Source organism: Pseudopodoces humilis, chromosome 8 (genome assembly GCF_049639895.1).
Source record: "Pseudopodoces humilis isolate 2021_Gansu_Grassland_sample_001 chromosome 8, ASM4963989v1, whole genome shotgun sequence".
Classification (NCBI taxonomy): Eukaryota; Metazoa; Chordata; class Aves; order Passeriformes; family Paridae; genus Pseudopodoces; species Pseudopodoces humilis.
In genome coordinates, this window is record NC_142207.1 from 13,183,260 (window position 1) to 13,201,857 (window position 18,598).

Below are 18,598 nucleotides of genomic sequence, written 5' to 3' on the forward strand. Positions count from 1 at the left end.
AATGCTGTAAAAAATGTGACCTTTCTCTTTAGGCACATTGTAAAAGTCAAAAATTTGTTGTACAAGTTTCTGGGGCAAAGCCTGAAGACACTATGGTCTTTAAAGTCTGTTCCTTTCAGCATGTCTACCAAAACCCCTCTTTGGCAAGAGAGACCATGAGTGAGAGAAGTATGAACACAGTCAATGCAAATACAGGTGTTCTATCTGAAAGTGATTCTTCAGAAAAAAAAAAAAAAGAAAAAAAGAAGAAAATTAAAAGAGGAAAGAAAAATCTCTGCATTTTTTTTGTTTATTTATCGCCCTCACACAAGAAACCTGTACTGGGACTAGTTTATATTTGATAATAGGATGATGGATTACGAAGGGAATTCTCTCTTTTATGTATTCAAATGCTATCTTTCTGAGTAATCTGCTCAGTGATGGAGTGGGATGTAACTGTTCTTGTGCAGGGCCATTCAGGTAACTTCTGATTCCTTCCTTAAAATGGATTTTTTTACTTAGCTGAAATGCTGCAGCAAACTTCAGTCTGTCAATGCATTTTAATACAGTTTACTTCTATATTCATACCCTTATACTTAAGTAGCTTTCAGGCTTTTTATATGAGCTTTTTATTGTGTATATGTGCAGTAATTACTGGGCTCTGAACATAAAGAATTAATCTGTTAATAAATAGATATGGCTGCATCAATGTCAGGAGTCCTTCCCACACAGCTGTTGATTTATACCTGAAATGATCTCTGTTAGACTCAGCTGGAGAGGAGCTCTCTGAAGAACTCACAGAAGGGAGGCTTAAGACTGTCACAATGCAAGGTTTCTGTTTTCTGGTATGAAGCACACTGCTAATTACTTGTTTTTCAAATACTACGCTGATCCTAAGAACATGTTCTGTGGGAGGCCAGGCCGGGAGGCAGCAGGCTTGGGCTGCCAGAGACCTTAGAAACATCAGAGGAATTCAGCCAATACCATTTCCAGTTAGGAAAATTAGAGATGTAGTGGCTGAATAGACTTTGAATTTTTTTGGTTGTTTCTTTCAAAAGGACTAAATATGATGGGTTTATAATAGGTCATCTAATAGATATGTCATATATGTAAACTACATACAAATAAGTTTGGGAGTGCTTTTTCAGGCCTTAACTCTGCCATATTGAAGGCCAAAATTATCTGTGACTTGCTAAGTTTTCCTGAGAGCTGTCAGAAGAGTAGGAAGCCTGGGCAGCCTCCTGATTCTGGCACTATTTGTCCCCGGGTGCTCCAGGGAAAGGTGGCAGAAGTCCAGCAATACACAGATGTGATACAGTTTGTCTCTACTGAAAGTCTCATTTGAATCTTATAATAAAAAGCTACTGATTTAATACCTCAGCCATGCAGAGAGAGTTTTAACCCATCTGAAAAATAAATGTATGAATGCCATTGTAAAAAGGAAAGAAGCAGCAGCACATAATATTACTCCCTACTCCCTCTATAATCCACAACATATTTGTCTCTGCAGCATTCTGCATACTGACAGTGATTAAGGGGTTTCCAGCCTTAATGATTGTGTGTGGCAGGCTTTTGAGACAGCTCTGTGTGTCTGTGAAGTGGAAGAGAAAAATGACTGCATTGCCACTACACTCAAACAAGCTTGGATTTTAATGCAGTTAGAAAGGAGTTAGAAAACCATTTCTTGCTTTCTTTTAGTGGGTATCTAACTGCTTCTGGCTGCATAATAATTGTAGTGAGAGCATGAATATCCTTGCACCTGGCCAGATTTCTTGTGTAAATTTGAAAGAATTACAGTAGAAGGAGCAAACTCCAAACAAATGTGCAGGCTAACATCAACCGCACCGAACTGTCCAGTAACGAGCCAGTTCAGCAAATCACGTGCTCAGAAGGGGAAGGCAAAACCCATTCCTTTCAGTGGACAGTCGTTTTCAGCACTCAGTGTGTGTGACACGGTTTGGTATAGTGCAGCTCTCCCTGTGGTCCTGGAGCAGTTGTGTCATCATCTCCTCTTGTGGTGTAATGTGAGATGGAGCCCTGTCTTACCTGCTGGTGGAGGCATGAGCACAAGACTCCATCATGGAGATGGGAAAGACTGTCCTCCCAGTCCACTTTGAGGATAGGATTGGAAGTCAGACTGGTAACATCAGAGAAGCAAAATAAAAATCTTGAGAAATTAATCTGTTGTACAAAGCTTTGGTCAAAAGCTTTTGTTTGTTTGGTACATTTGGGAAATTAGCAAAGCTAAGTGTTTGGGCTCCTGGTTTTGTTGTGGGAGGAAGTGAGCAAGGAATGAATCCTTGGGTGAATCTCCTCCATCTGTTGTAGACAGTCCAAAGGCAACATAATCCAGAGAAAGTCAACATCTGAGAAACTTGCTCTGGAGACAGACAGAAGGAATTATAGGAAAAGAAGGAGTTTATTTACTGCTGTTAGTTTTAAAAGCATTTATAGACACCCTGGAAAAACACCTGGTGCTGTTTGCTACAGCACCCTGGAATATTTTGGGGGCCAAGAGGAGGAATTAATGCCTAACTTTGTGTATCCTGCATGCTTTGAATATCTTTCAGCTTGAGACTAAAAAAGTGTGACTTTGAGGTCTTCTGAGGAACACCATAGCAAGTTCTGCTCCTGATATACTTCTCTGCCCTTTCCTTTTCTTTGTATCAGTTACACAAATGTTCCTAATACTTGCTTTCAGCCTCCCTAATCCAGTTTCTACTAACAAAAAGTCCTTCAGATTTTTTTTAAAGCAAATCCTCAACTCATTGCTACAATGTTAATTATTTAGCCAATTTTGACACCAAGCTATGCTTTGAGCACTCAGTTGTGAGCTTCTTCTCTCCTCCTCTCAGACTCTCTCTTCCTTCCCCAAAGACCCCTCACAAAATTTCAGTTGCATAAACACATTGCTGAAAACAGCATAGCTCATTTGACTGTCATCTCCACTCAGCAAAATACACCCCAAACCTTGGTGTTCATGGTCCTTAGGCTTATTTAAAATCTGTTTTCCTGAATAAAACATTTAGGTCTCATCCATTAAAGTCTCTAGTCCATCAAGCTCCTACTAGAGTTGGAAGAATCTGCAAAGCCTAATTTGGGGAAGAGTTTTGTGTGTTTATTATCAGTTTTTCCTCTGCTTTTCAGGAATGTGTATGAAGATTAGGTCTAGCCAATTGAAGAAGACTGCCTAAAATAAGCAATAGATTTGCTTAATCAATGCTGTGTGGGTCTAGGATCGTATAGCTGGTCTGTGCTAAGCTCTATACTTGCCAGAAAATAGAAGAAGAGTGAGAAACTTTAGATGGTTTTCCAAAGTGCTTTAGAGAGCAATAAGAATACGAGTAGTGCAATAAACATGACATGCGTAGAACAGTTAGCAATAGTTTTTACTCATTTTTTATATGTTACAGCTGGGATTTGTGTGTGTGCAGAGAAGAGGCAAGGAAGCTGTCATTCAGCCTTGTAATATTTGTGGTGGCCTCCAATGCAAAAGAAAACAGAGTAACCAGTAGCCTTAAAGGGAGAAATCCCATTTCTACTTACATGGACTTTACTGAAAAATCTATATGGTATGTTTTGTTTTGGGACAAAATCTCCAAACAAAAGGATTGTGTGTGGAGCACAGCAAATGCAGAAAGCCTGATTCTTGTCCTCAGAGGGCATTTAAAATAAATGAGCTAACATTTTGCTCATCTGAAAAAAATAGCTGGCTAAAGAGGAACTTGAAAATATTTATTTCTCTGAGAAAGGCATCATAAAATGAGCATGAAACAAATGTGTCTCATGCATGCTATCTGTAGTTCAATTACTGTAATTCACATCCAGTATTTCTGCTATTAGTGTCCCAGAAAGAAAAGTATGACAGAATGGTGTAGTAGAACACCAGGGCTTTTCAGACTGTTGCTGCATTCTCTTTAGTTTGCAGAAGTCTTGCTTTAATTAATTTATAGAAAAAAAACAAATGCTCTTCTGCTAGGGTTTATCAAGTGATATAATCTTTTAAGTCATACACAATGAAAGAGAGACAACTTCTTCTTTCATACTACTTTTGCAGGAGAATCACCAATGAAGCTAGCTTTTAAGAGTCTGCAAATGTTGATAACTCCTGAACCAGAATTAGATTTCCTAGCAGCAATCAAAATTGCAGGATCTTCAAAAGCAAAACATTGGCAACTGCCAAAAAAAAGCATATGATAAGAAAAATGGTTATTTTTTCATAGAGAACTTCAACAATCATCATTATTATCATTCTCAGAGATTACCTCTTATGGAAAAGTGCCTTCACAGTAACACTGTTAGCAGTTCAGTTTGACAGATATGAAGCTAGTTAGCTTGTAGAGACTGAGCCTCCCCCCTGCATACAGGTCTGGTCTTCAGGAAGAAATGCAATTATGTTTAACCACTGTAATAAATAACACATCTGTGAGCTGAACTCGTGTTTCAGGCCTACAACAACCATTGCCATAAAACACATCAGGCTGGGCAGTTGCACATAAATTCAGACTCAAGACATTTCCCTTCAGCCAGCAGGCCTGGTGCTGAACCTGATTCATCCCTGCTATCTGGACTCATCAGCATGTGTAACTCTGCTGCTGGTGGGATTAGGGTGTTTGTACTAAGGCAGCAAATAGAAAAAAACAACAAAACCCCAACATTTTCATTTTGGTTTTTTCATGTACTTGGTGATATGCAGACATAAGATAAGCTAATCTTGCTTCTAAATGAATTTGTGGTTTCAATGCCAGACAGGGCAGTAGATAAGCCAAAAAAAAAGAGAAAAATGACAAAAATAAAGTGTCACATACAGCTTTCTAGTTCTTTCATAAAAATAGACACCTTTAGTTTCCAGGGCTGTCCATCTGTCATCCTTTGCCACTGTATGCTTTGATTTATAATATTTTTTAAAATTTGGGGATTCATGTTTGTACCTCAGGATTGAACTTCATGGTTTTGATTACTGTGCAGACTCACCAATGAGTGCATCTCTGTTTTTTTCTCTTTCCCAGGGGGAACAGCTTCCAGACAGAAGGGCTTTCTGGGATGTATTCGATCTTTGCATTTAAATGGACAGAAACTTGACCTCGAGGAGAGAGCTAAAATGACACCTGGTGTTAAACCTGGATGCCCAGGACATTGCAGCAGTTATGGGAACCTGTGCCATAATGGAGGAAAATGTGTGGAGAAGTATACTGGTTACTTCTGTGACTGTACCAACTCAGCCTATGAAGGGCCTTACTGCAAGGAAGGTAGGCAGCAAGCTTTGATCCCAGGACTTCAGTGCTTTGTGCAGTAACTCTGAATTACAGCACCATTTCCCCCATGTCAGCTTGGTGTCCCCCACAGCTCAAGATGTTCTGTTATCAGCTGTCCCTTCAGTGTTCCTAAATGTTTATCTTAAGCAGGCTCTAACACCTCCATTTGCTGGCTTCTGTGTTGGCCTCAGAAATTAAAATGGTGTTAGTTGCACGAATAAAGTTTACCATGCTATTCCGTTATGATTCCTGTATTCCATTGCATGTAACTATCCTCAGACATTAGGAAATAGGGCTGAAATTTTTTAGAGTATGTGTTTGACCATGTCTGAATGTTTAGGTTGCTTGTTTTGTAAACCTTATCATCTTTTCTGCATGTTAACAAATCCTTAAGGCTTTTCTTTACAAAGTTTTAGAGCGCTGATGTGACAAAAAGAGGTAGTTTTTTTATGTTTTTTTTTTTCCATTCCTGTGACAACTCATCCAAATGTTAAGGAATTTTTCAAATAAGCATGAAGCATTCAGGAGAAAACTGATTTGCACAGTTCAGCCTTTGGTGAACGTGTCCTCACTGAACCTTTCTGGTGGCTTGTAGGAGATGCTGTCAACACCAGAAAAAAAGCAGGGCAAACATGGTGCATCTAATTTAGAGAACATGCTTTTTGGAACTAACAAAATCACTGCTCAGTAACAGCAAGGTGCAGTGTGAATTTTTTATTTCCATGGCTGTCCCCTACCTCACAAATGCAACAGGTTTGCTAAGTGGGCTGCATCATCTGCTGTTGTAAATCAGTTTAGTTGTTCAATGAAAACAGAAGCATGAGTACTAAGGATCTGAGGATGCACAGATTGATGTTTCTCTTCATTTGATGCTCCTAAAGACAGCTTCTCTTACTGGCTGTCTCTGGTCAAGGTGTTGCTTTCATAATTAATTTATTTAAAAAGGAGACTGGAAAGAACAAATCTATTGTGGAGGAAAGACAGAGAATATTGCCTTATATGTCACTGTCAGAAGATAGTGAACAAACCATGTAATTGGCTGACAGACATTTGGGCTGCTCCATCTCATGGAATTCTGATTCCAGCACCAAAATTTTCATCTCCATACTCTGTTTTTCTCTGTGCCAGACAAACAATCTGTAAAGGACACACTCTTATATAAGTGAGGGAAGGGTGATGTCAGCTGAATCAAGGGTGTTTTGCAATTTTCTACTTCTGAGGTGGTTAGTTCTTGTCCATTCCTACCTGGGAGATCTGAAAATGCAGTAGTTGAAATAATTCCTTTGGTTTATATATGCTTTTAGAGGTTTCTGCATTATTTGAAGCTGGCACTTCTGTTACCTATACTTTCCAAGAGCCTTATCCTGTCACAAAGAATGCAAGCACCTCGAGCTCTGCCATTTATGTGGATGCTGTCATGTCCAAGGAGAATATTGCATTCAGCTTTCTCACAGCACACACTCCAAGCCTTCTGCTGTACATAAACACCTACTTCCATGAATACTTGGCTGTCATTCTTTCCAAGAATGGTAAGTAGTCTTGATTTGCTACCCAAGGGAGACAGGGTAAATCTGTGAAGTATTTTGGAATTTGTTTGTTTGTTTGTTTGTGGTTTGGGTTTTTTTTGTTTGTTTGTTTGTTTTTTGTGGGAGGATAGTATAGAATTCTGCACTGATTTAAGTTCATTTCTATGTCTTCAACTTTATCAGCTTCCTGGTGTTCAGTTCATGAAATGGCCATCACTCTTGTTTATGTCCCTTTATTTGGCATTCAGTGCTACACTTGCCTATTCAGTCTTCGAGTAATCATGTCGTTGGGGCTTAAAATGTACTTTGACTTCTGTTTGGCAAGATTGTACCATAGTAATTCCTTGCTATTTATTCCATACTGAGATCCATTAGGCCACCAAGATAAGGGAATGAGAAATATCATGTATGTACAAGGGCACTTGGTGCAGAAATATACTATCATTTTATCCTTTGCATTCTCTCTTGACACATGTATTGCTCCTTACTGGATTGTTTCAATGGAATAAGACCATTTTGTGTGAATATCAAAGCCAGAATATGTCAAAGTTTTCTAGGTTAATTGACTGAAACATGAGGTGTAAATCCATTTCCTGTTTAAAGATACTTGACCTGGGTACTTTTTGAAAATGTGTAAAGAATTTAGGGGCATAGACCTTTGTCTTCTCAGTAAAACTCTGGCTCCTGAGTCCTTGCAGTGCTTTCAGAAAACTCACTTTATACAAACATCATCCTAGATGAATGGGAAAATATGAATTTTTCAAAAGTTATCAGGCACTGGAGCACTGGAAAAGATGAGTAAGCTTATTGGTGAGTCAGTAGCCTGTGGTAGAACAATAGAAAGTTATTATAATGTGGTTGAATATGTAGATTTGATTGAATGACCCAGACCATTCTGAAGTCTTGAAAATTCCAAAATAACTAAGCTTTCAAGTACCATCAAATGAAACCATAGAAGATTTTAAATTAAAAAAAAATAAAAATAAATAAAAAACCAGTTTTTTTTATTCTTGATACGGAGTTTGCAGTAGTTTCTCTCTTGGTTACATGATGGGGATAGCATTGAGGCTGGCATGGGGTAGTGGATTGACACCCTGATCCCTGGGAGGGGCAACTGGAATAGCAACTGCCTGAACAAGTGAAACTTCAGCAGGGAGGTGGGACTAGTGAGGTGACCCTTACCCTCTCCTGTCTAGTCCCAGATTTCCATCTCTAATTTGCTCCTGTGGACAAGTGTTCATGATTTTCAGATGTATGAATATTCTAGTGTGTAGCTCCAGGGTGATGGAGGTTGGCCCCTGAGGTAAAACCTTGGAATCTGCTTCTCAGTTGCACTCAGGTCTCTTGATGCCACTCAGGCAATAGGAAATAGCCCTAACATTAATCACAATGTAATATCCATTTAAATCACCTTTATTGCTGCCAGAGTAGTCTGAAATGACCTTAGAAGCATGAATCAATTGACTTTTATTGATGGAATACACTATAAGCTACCTATAATTGTGGAGCTCTAGAAGAGGGTCTCTAATAGGGCTTGGGGAAGGGGTTGGGATCGAGATATGAGGATATCCTGTAGTAGCTCAGCAGGAGGAGAGCTTGAGAAAATGAAAATGACCTTTCATTTTGTCAGCTGCAGCATCTGCAGATTTTGGCTTTGGCTTAGATGGAGACAGGCATTCTCAGTACATGTGGAAATTAGGGGAGCAGGTCTCAGCACAGTCAGGCAGCACAAACAGTCAGATCTGCACCTTTTTTTATTCATTTGTAATATGGTGGTGAAAGTTGTTTAGAGGGTGAGCTGTCAGGCTCCAAAATTCTGGACTATGAAGTGTAGCACTGTATGCAAAGAATTATTAAGATAACTAGCTGACCTTTGTTAACTCCTGAAAGTCTCCTTCAGGATTACTCAGTGCATGCTTCTGTGACATTTTTACAAGACAGTCATTTCAGTCATGTATATTCTCTGCCTTTTGTCCCAAATGGAATAATTTGTTAAATTTCATGTCCTTTTACTTTTCAGTCTTGTTGGAATTGAAATTATTCCAATGAAAATAGTGTTCAGATATGTTACTCTTTCTTCCTCCAAGAGGTTTATGCTTGCCATAAAGTTACTGGACTATGAATATCAATGTCCTTTGTAGCATTAAAAGTGAGTGTGATTCCTTCTCTCTTACTGGCTCACTTTCAAGGAATCTTGCTGAGTCTGACAGTGTATAGTAGGACATCAGCAGGTCCCTGCTGGATAGCTGATTGCTTAAATAAAGGTTAGGCTCCTGGAGAAATGGGAATGGGCATTCTCACTTAGGAGGTGAGCAGTAATACTCGTCCCATAATCCCAAGTCCCTTTCCACTTGTTAAAAAATATGTAGGAACAGTCTATGTATAATTTTATACTTCACTTTCTGTAACTATTTTTGAAGTTACTACTCATGTATTCTGTTATTCCTCTTCTCTATTATCCACAAAATAACTAGGCAAATCATTAGTTAATAAAAGTGACTATGAGAAGAATGTTTTTCCTACTTCTGACTTCTCATGTTAAATATTTGACATTAAAGAAGTGAAACTGTTTGCAAGGATTATTCATAGTCAGAGTATACTAAAAGGGCTTATAAGAAAGTGAACTTGTATAGGCAGCTGTGGTCTAATTCAGTCAGGTGTGAAATAGTTCCTAAAACTTACTGATTTTAGTAGATTTTTATATATATAATAGTTATAGAAGCAGTTCCCACCTATAGAACATATTCCATACCACAGAGTTTGTTCTTACCTCTGATCAAGGGACTCATGTCCTGGAAGTTTACAGGTAAAGTTTCAAAAGCTGATGATTTTAAAGATGACTTAGGGATTTTTTCCTCCATTAGTTGATACTGATGCCTTGAAATCATACATGTGATTTGAAAATTGTATGCATATAAGAGCATCTTCCTTACTTCTCCAGCCTTCCGTGTATTTTCAAATTACAGCTACATAGGTATGTGTATGTATCATCTATAGATGGGTGTATCTCTACATATACATGCACACATCTATAGGTGGGTGTCCATGTAAAGCTCATGTAGTCCTGTTGGTCCCACATGCAAGAGATTAGCAGTACTGTAATGACTGGCATTTTTAATATCTCTTTCTGTAGAAATTTCAAATTATAGTGCCCGTTACTAAGCTACAGAAAATGGGTAAACATCTCTAATAATAATTCTCAGTGAGTCAATCCAAAGAAATTATCCATATTATGGGAAGATACTACCAAGAAAAGAGTATCTTTTTTCTTTCACAAGCTAGTTTTTCACTGTACATTTTTGCAATTACACAATTTCACAAAGTTACCTTTGAAATATTATCTTTGCCTTGCTCCCTAAAGGTAATAAATGATAGGAGAGAAAAATGTTAAAAGAAAGAATGTTGAAATAAACTTTATTTCTCCTTTCTTCATTTTTCCTATCCTCCTGCAAATAATCAAATGCAATATGGATATGATGAAATATATTGACTAGAAAATGTTTTCAGAAGTCTTTGATTCTTAGTTTTGGTGGCTCTCTCCATGGAAACAATATGATTCCTAATCTAGAAAAAAAGCAGATATCTAGCATCAAAGAAGAGAGATAGAATCTCAAACTATGCTAGAGTGATGTGGAAAAAAAATCTGTATTTATTAACTAATCTCATTAGAAATTAAACAGTTTGAGTCCTTTATTTTCTTTTTCCACCTTTCCACCATCTATTGTCATCACAGTGAGCTGTGTTTTCCACTTTTTTAGAAAGTAAGACTCTGATTTTTTATAGGAAAAATTAAATACAAGAAAAAAGGCACAGTTAAAAACAGCAGTACAAATGAAAACATCTTAAGTAATTCTTAAATCTCTGATACTCAGCATACAGTAGTAGGACTTAAATCAGCTCCACTTCCCTGACCTATAAAGTCTTGAAATCAGCTGATATTTGAAATGAATAGGAAAAAAAAATCACAATGTGTAACAGAGATAAACTGAGTTAACACTCAAAAAAAAAAAAAAAGCAAATATTGTCAGTGAGAAGCTACTGTTTCATTTCTTATAAACACATAATCTACTGTAATCTCCTCCTGTCTCTAAACCAGAAACAGCCTTTCTAATGAAAGCATGTAAATTCTCCTTATTGTTTTTGCCTTCAAGTATGTTGAGCTGCATCTCCAACAAGCAAAGCTTTTCTCACTCAGTGGAAAAGAGATGCAAAAAATCCAGTTCAGTCTTTGAGGCAAGGAATCTTTTGATCCTCTTCACACTATACACTCTGAGGTTTAATAGGTCAAAACTAAAACAGTGAAAATAGGGCTTGGGTGGATTTCAGGGGGTGTTTCTTCTGGGTTTTTTTCCTTACTTACTTTCCTTCTTTTCCTTCCTGTCTTAGTTTTAGAACATTAATTAACTGCTTCAGAAAGACCCTCTCGACTACTCTATTGCTTGTGCAGTTGTCCTCTCTTTTGCGGATACCTTGTGCTTTACAGACTTGCAGCAGGCATTGAACAACCTGTGCAGTTTATGTGACTGAAGTGGGAAATGGTGACAAGGTTCAGGTATAGTCAGTTTTAACAGACCAGGAGCAGGAAGGAAAGTCATGTTGGGAAGTGTGGGAGACAGCTTTTTGGAGAAGACAAGCAACTGTGAGTGACTGGGGATTGTTCCCAGTCTAGCTCTGGTATACAACCATTATGTGGCAGATAGCATATATGTCTTCTAAATATAATTGCAAGCAAATGTTGCATTTGGCCCCTGAAATCTTAAGTTATTTTACTGAGTGAGGGACCAGAGACAGTTTGATCAGTGATGATGAATATAAAAGAAATTTTCCCCAGTTGCCTTAAATGAGAAGCTGGCTTTGGTACCATGAGTAGGCAGGGTTGGGGTGGCAGGAGATCTGTCAGCTTATTTATCTAAAGAGAGAAACTTCTGTTGTTAGAAATCACACTGGTCACTTAGATGAATCCCTGCTGTAAGCAAACTTCACAGAAAATAAGAATGCTGATTACAGTATTCACTTCATATCCAGTACTAAAAAGTCTTTGAGGAAAGAGGTGGACTTGGCACCCAAACCCAATTTTGTCATGTTTGTTTTAGCATATGGCATTTTAAATTTCTAAGTGTGCAAAACTAACTTGAAAGAAGAAGCTGCCATAACATTCAGCCAAGGACTCTGGCAGATCTCTATCTCTGCGTTCCAAGAGGAGAGAACTGAAAGATCTGTCTCATTAGCTGAATTCATGGACATGTTTGTAGTCATGAAGATTATTTTGCTATACTGGAGGGCCAATAGATGTTCTGGAGTCTCACAAGGGAAAACAAGGGAACTGTAATTGGATTACTTAGAGCAGGAAAGGTTGAACAGGCTGAATAATTGATCTGTGCTCTGGCTATATACAGACTGACTTTGAACTTACTGCTGTCTGGCATCAAACTCCAGACCACTGGCTGCAGATAATCAGCTGGGAAGCAAACCATTTGCTTATATATATATATATATATATATATATATATCACATTTTTTAGCTGATAAGTCATTTTCATTTTCATTATTAACATGTTATTTTTTCCCATAGTATATCAGTTACCCTGTCTGCATTGTGAAAAGCTGATTTCTTCCTTCTTGCCTTTCTTGGTGAAATTGGGTGTTTATGTCCTAGTTTTAGGAACTGCAGGGGGAAAAGTCTGAAGCAAGGTAAATGTACACTTGGTGAAGGATGGTCAGACCAGGGAATGGGCATTAAGCAAACTGGGCACACATAAATCCATGGGCCCTGGTGTGCTGCACCCACGAGTGCTGAGAGAATGGGAAGATATCATTGCATGGCCACTCAAAAGGCACAAACCAAAACACGAGACTTCATCTGAATACGAGACTTTTCATGTGAGGGTGACTGAGTACTGGCACATCATGCCTAAGAATTGTGGATTCTCCATTCTTGGAGGTATTCAAAAGCTATGTGGACATGACTCTGGGCAGCTGACTTGAAGGGTCCTTCAGTGGGCAGGGATGAGCAGCATGTCCTCCAGAGATCCCTTACAGCCTCAGCCATTCTGTGGTTCTGTGAAAAATGACAAAAGTATGCATTTGAAGGTAAATTACTGGAAATTTATATGTATATGCATCTATTTTACTAGAGAAAAGTCATTACAATGCTACCATTATATGGTTCTAGCAAAAGGATTTTTACTTAGTAAATTATTCATTCTTCCTCTAATTTTTCCCATTATATGACTTAAGAGCTTGAGTCAGTTCTTTCTATCCCAGTGGTTCCAAACTAGTTCTAAACTAGTGGCAGCTAGTTCTAAACTCAAATATCTCCCTTCAAAAGTTGCTATAATCAGGTCTCTCACTAAAGGATCCAACATCTCCATTCACAGAGACTGGCATAACCCATGAAATAGACAATCCTTACATGGACTTGCTGGTCAGAGTAGCAGAAAATTTCCCAGAGATTCCTGACCAGAAAGTTCCTCTAGAGCTCAACACAAACAAGAATCATTAACCTCAGAAAGCCATTAATCCACAAAGTTCTGTGCTGCCTTTATTATGAGTTAAGTATGAAAATGAGGTTTTAGAAGAAGCATGTGATTACTTTTCACTAGTTTTGTCTAAAAGATTATTGCTCGCTCTCCTGCTCAGGCATCATGAAGTGTTCAAATTGCTTCTTTTTTTCATGTTCATCCCATCTTTTTTTCTGTGTTCTCCTTGCTGAACATAATGGCTATTTGTTAGGTCGGCATGAAACAAGTCCTTGCTTGAACAGGCATCTGTACTGCCAAAATGGAAAGAAGAATGGTTAAAGAATATTAGGAAAAATGGAAACTATGAGCCAGAATCTCCGAGAGGGCAGGCTGGCATGACTTTCTCAGAGTATCAAAACATCAGGTCTGTCTTTTTTTCCCAAGAGCTGTTCACACAGCACTAATGATGTTGGATAATTTGCAAAGCAAGGTTGAACTTTTGGAATAAAATTCATAGGATGAGACTTTATATTCCATTCCACTGGGCAAAGAATAAAAACTCTTCCTGCCATCCTGGCTGCTCTGCAAGTCTTAAGTAAAATGTATAGAGGGAGATGGAAGCCTGGCAAGATTCTTATTCATACAAAGGTGAATAAACCATACCATCATACTGAATGTCTGAGTGTGAGACCACGGGCATCCAGTTCAAAGACAGAAAGGGAGATTTGAGCAGAGATATGGGTATAGGGCCCAGTAGCATGACACGGAGGCTCTGTATCATGAATTCAGCAAGGCTGAGTGCAAGGTCCTGAACATGGCTGTGGGCAATCCCAAGCACAAGGCTGGATGTAGAAGGGTTAAGGCCAGCCCTGAGGAAAAAGACCGGGAGTGTTGGCTAATGAGAAGCTCAACATGACCTGGCAGCATGATCTCACAGGCTAGAAAGGCAACCAGACCCAGCAAGTCAAGGGAGGGGATTCTCCCCCTCTAGTCCACTGTAGTGAGATCCCACCTGGAGCACTCAAATAGCTCTGGGGTCCCAGCATGAGAAGGACATGGTCTTCCTGGAGTCCAGAGGAGGGTTGCAGAAATGATCACGTCTGAAGCACCTTTCCTGTGAAGGCTGAGAGGGCTGGGGTTCAGCCTGGAGGAGTTTCTGAGGAGACTTAGGGCCCTTCCAGTACTTAGAGGGGGGCTACAGAAAGCTGGAGAGGCACATGTTACTGGGGTATGGAGTGATGGGGCAAGGGGGGATGGCTTCCAACTGAAAGAGGCCATGTTTAGATTTGATGTTAGGAAGAAATTCCCTATGAGGGTGCTGAGGCTGTGAAATGGATTGCCCAGAGAAGTTTTGGGTGCCCATCCCTGGAAGTGTACAAGACCAGGATGTATAGGTTTGAGCAACCTGGTCTAATTGAAGGTGTTCCTTCCTGTGTCCCTCTCCATGGCAGGGAAATTGGAACTAGATGATCTTTAGGGTCCTTTCCAACCCAAAGCATTCTATGATTCTGTGGTAGCCTTTTCGTTAATGAAGGATCTTAAGGTGAAAGTTTTTTAAAATTTCAAACAATCTGTAAAAAATGTACACTTTAAAATTTTCTAGAATAAATCTTACTGTCAGAAAGCAGGTGTTTTCAGGGAGACTTAACTGCAACTGAAACCCTCTGTTCTCTCCTTCATCTTTATATCCAATTGCCTTCATGGAAAAAAAGATAATGTTGCATCACTTTGTAAAAGAAACAGTAAACACTTCCTTCACCAAAAAGAAATCCCTAGGAGTGTAGAGATAATGATAATGACTGATAGTGGGTTTTTTTAAATTGCTCCTCCCTCTGAGGTGTCATGTCATTTTCCAATAGGTGAACATTCTTGTATTTTACCAGTGGATAAACTGTGGCATAAAGAAGGAAGATGATTTGTCAGCAGCCATCAAGCTGGTAGATCCCAAATTGTGGCAGTGCTCTGTCCATTGCCTGGAGGCAATAAGCACCACTGTGGATGTTTACACATGAGCTGAACTGGAGAGACAGTTTTTATTGTTTTCCCACATCCATGGGTTAGCCCTATTCCCAGCCATATCACCACACTCACAAGCTGTTTTGTTCAGATATGTGGTCCCCTTAAAATCACTGGGGTAAGCTCTGTGTTTAGACCACTCAGTATGTGCATTATGAGCTCTCTGACTGGGTCATTTTTTAGATTTTGCTATATTTTCTACCTTTGAAGCAAGAAGCATCTGCCCATTCCTTGTTAATTGCTGGTCAGTCTGTGTTCTGCCAATTGGCAGGTGGTATGAGTGAGATGTCTGTGAAGGTTAAACACATTTCTCAGTCACGTAAGGGAACCATCTACATTTATTGATGTTTAAGTGACAGTCTCAATCTGGGTCCAGCTGTCTAGCAGGATTGTAAAGTGAACCGAGGTCATGGATCTCCAGATAGGCTCCTTTTGCTCTGTGTGTTTATTTCTAAGTTGAAGAAATACACTGTGAAGAGAAAGTGTTGTTTTTCTTTTTCTTTTTTTTAATATAGGATAGCCTGAACATGATCCTTGAGTCCTGAATGTCTCAAGCATTGAGTGAGAGGCATTCAAATAACCTTCTATTTCTATATTTTTTTATTACAAGAAGAGACTGCAAAAAACTGAGTGGTGGATTTTTCTTTTTAACCCTTTGAAACAATAATGTCTAAGCAAGTGAATAATAGCTGAATAGTGATATCAGCAAACATGTTCAACAGGTTTTTTTCTTTGTTTTTTTTCCATGCAAAACAAATAGCAAAAGTCATCCCCTAAAAAAATGCAAGTACTTTCTTAGTTAAATGCCACTGGACACTGAAGAGTTGGGCTCTGTTCTTAAAATCACCAGCAGCACTTCCAACGGAGAGTAAATTTACTGAGTAAATATCCCTGGGGAAAAGCTGCTAATTAAGGAACATGTTTCTAAGCCAGCTGCTCCTAACCAAGAAAACAGTGGTTCATTTTTAAATAGCTAGGCTATGAAGAGGGACGCTGCCGCACTGAAACTGTGCGAGTTCCCAGAGATACATTTTGTGGTAGAGAATACTGGAAAGTGTCATGTGTTGTTCTGCAGTCAGGAGTGAACAAACATTTATACCTCATGAGCTGCAAATGGCTTTCAAGCTAAATACTTTAATTTTTTATTTTTTAAATTTTTTTTCATAATAGCAGTATCAGTAGCCTCACTAACATATTCCACCCTTTGTTTAATTTGTGCTTTCTTTAATTAGTTTCTCTTTCAGCTGTAGCTTGGGTGAGTCTGGAGGGTGCATGTGGTGGTGTAGTTAAAATCCAGCAGTCCAGCAATGGTGACTGTCAATTTGAGACAGCTGTAAGAACTTCTCTAACTCCTAAACACTTTTCTGCTTGACTCTGAGGCAACAAGATATGTAGGGTTAGTCCAATGCCCTTTTATCTAATGCAGTGTTCCACTATTTAATACCTAAACACTTTCCCCAAATCAGAGTTGTCGGCTGCCCTGGTTTAAATGTGTAAATGATGTTACAGGATGGTGATAAATTCATGTGTTTTACATGTGCCACCCACATGTGCTCCCTGAATTAACCTCAGTTTCTCTGAGCAGAGCAAGATGTCTCGCCAGCTGCTCCAGCCAGTTTAAGTCATTAAAAATTGCTGTTGAAGTTGGCGAGAGTTGTTGAGTTCAATTTGGGCTTGTTTAAAACCAGTTTCCATAAATAAAGGGTCCTGCAGAGAAGTCTCAGCCTCCAAAGGATGCCATTCCCTTCCTTGCTGTTAGGTCCTTCAAGATGAAATGACATAAGACCTGTGGTCCTGGTGACTTGTGTGACAAGAATTTGACTTAAGAATGATGGATTTATAAACCAAATTCCTGATATCCATTTCTCTTTTCTGCAAAGCTGCTTTAATCTTTCTGCCAAATACCTAGCACTGGCTGAGGTCCTTCAAACAAGGGAGTCTTTCCCTGAGCTAGAACACTGTCACATTTTCCCTTTTCTAGATGATGACTTAAAAATGATTATTTGATTTTCAACACAGGTTTTGGAGTCCAGAATGAATGTAAAGTTGGTGGGCACAGGCCACAAAGCCAACAAATTATTTCTGATATTCCACTGAGGCACTTCTGTAGACACAGACAAAAGAAAGGCAGCTCTCCTGTTGACATGTTCAATCAACAGAGGTTTGGGACATAGAATATTTAACACCATGACCAAGCTATTTCCTCACACTGTGCAGTCTGGGAATGTTTTTTTTTTATTCTTTAGACTGAACACTTTGAAACCTCTAACCAGTTTTGTATCCTTATTACCACTAGACATAAGAGCTGCTACAGCAGCTTATCCTCAGAAGAAAGAAGCAGTTTGAAGGCACCATGCTGTTCTGTAGCTGCCTGGAGGTTGGTTATGCTGACACTGATCATTAGTGCTCTTCTAGCAAGTACAAGTGCTGGCCCCCATCATCATTGAAAGTGTCCTGGGAGTGTTTTGTTTCAGAAAAGCCGCCTCGGACTTAGTCACCAGCATGGGATGGCATAAATACTGCCCTTTGGTCTCTGTTTCCCAGGACTTCCCTCTGCACAAGGAACCCCCAGGAATCCTGTTAAAATGGCTCTTAGCTGTTTGATATCGCCAGGGAGATGTCACTCAGCCCTACACTCATGGATTTTAGTACTGCAGGTTGCAGGCTGAAGACCACAGCGATGTGCAGCGAGCCAGCTTTGACTGGCAGTGGTCTCATCCCAGCAGCATGGCAGGCCTTCAGCATTTCAGGAAGTGCTGAAAAGAGGCCGTGCTGTGCTCAGTAACTCTGTGTCTAAGCTAAGCCTGCCCCCTCTCAGGCTGCTCTAGAGGTAGAATTCAAAGCTGAAGGAGGATAACTACAGTAATCATGTGTGAATCTGCTCTTACCTAATACTGCTGAGGTAATGTGCCCACTAAAATTTTCTAGCCCAAGCCCAAAAGAAGGTTATCTTTCTTTTCCTTTCTCTCTCTCCCTTATTGACTTAATAACAATTGTTCCAGCAATTCAACATGCATTAGAGATGGAACGCAACTGGTTCTACACTGCTTGAGCATTATGACACTCCAGGTGTGCATGCTTAAACATGGAGAGCTGAAAAGAGGATGACAGGCATGACTAGAAGAAGACTGACAGAAATTACAGTGCTTATGATTAGTGTGAACCCCTCTTGTGAGGCAAAAATGATGCAAAATAGAGAAGAGGGAGAATAGAGCTGGTTTGTGTACTGATTTCCATTTGCAGTTACTGACACTGGGCTGATGTGATGGAGAAAGTCAGGGGACCAGATAATCAAAATTCAGGGGATAAAATAAAATTCTTAATTATAATCCTAATTAACAGTCCATTTATTTTGCTTGTC

General features: G+C 39.3%; 1 protein-coding gene across 3 annotated transcripts in view; it reads left to right on the forward strand.

The window, feature by feature from the left end:
- Positions 1–18,598, forward strand: part of CNTNAP5 (contactin associated protein family member 5) — a 275,673-nt gene that overhangs the window by 228,829 nt on the left and 28,246 nt on the right. For all 3 annotated transcript variants that reach the window (XM_088058844.1, XM_088058842.1, XM_088058845.1), the window contains exons 18-19: positions 4,989–5,228; positions 6,539–6,763. In XM_088058844.1, coding sequence (XP_087914970.1) covers positions 4,989–5,228; positions 6,539–6,763 — 465 coding nt within the window. The remainder of the gene's footprint in view (positions 1–4,988; positions 5,229–6,538; positions 6,764–18,598) is intronic.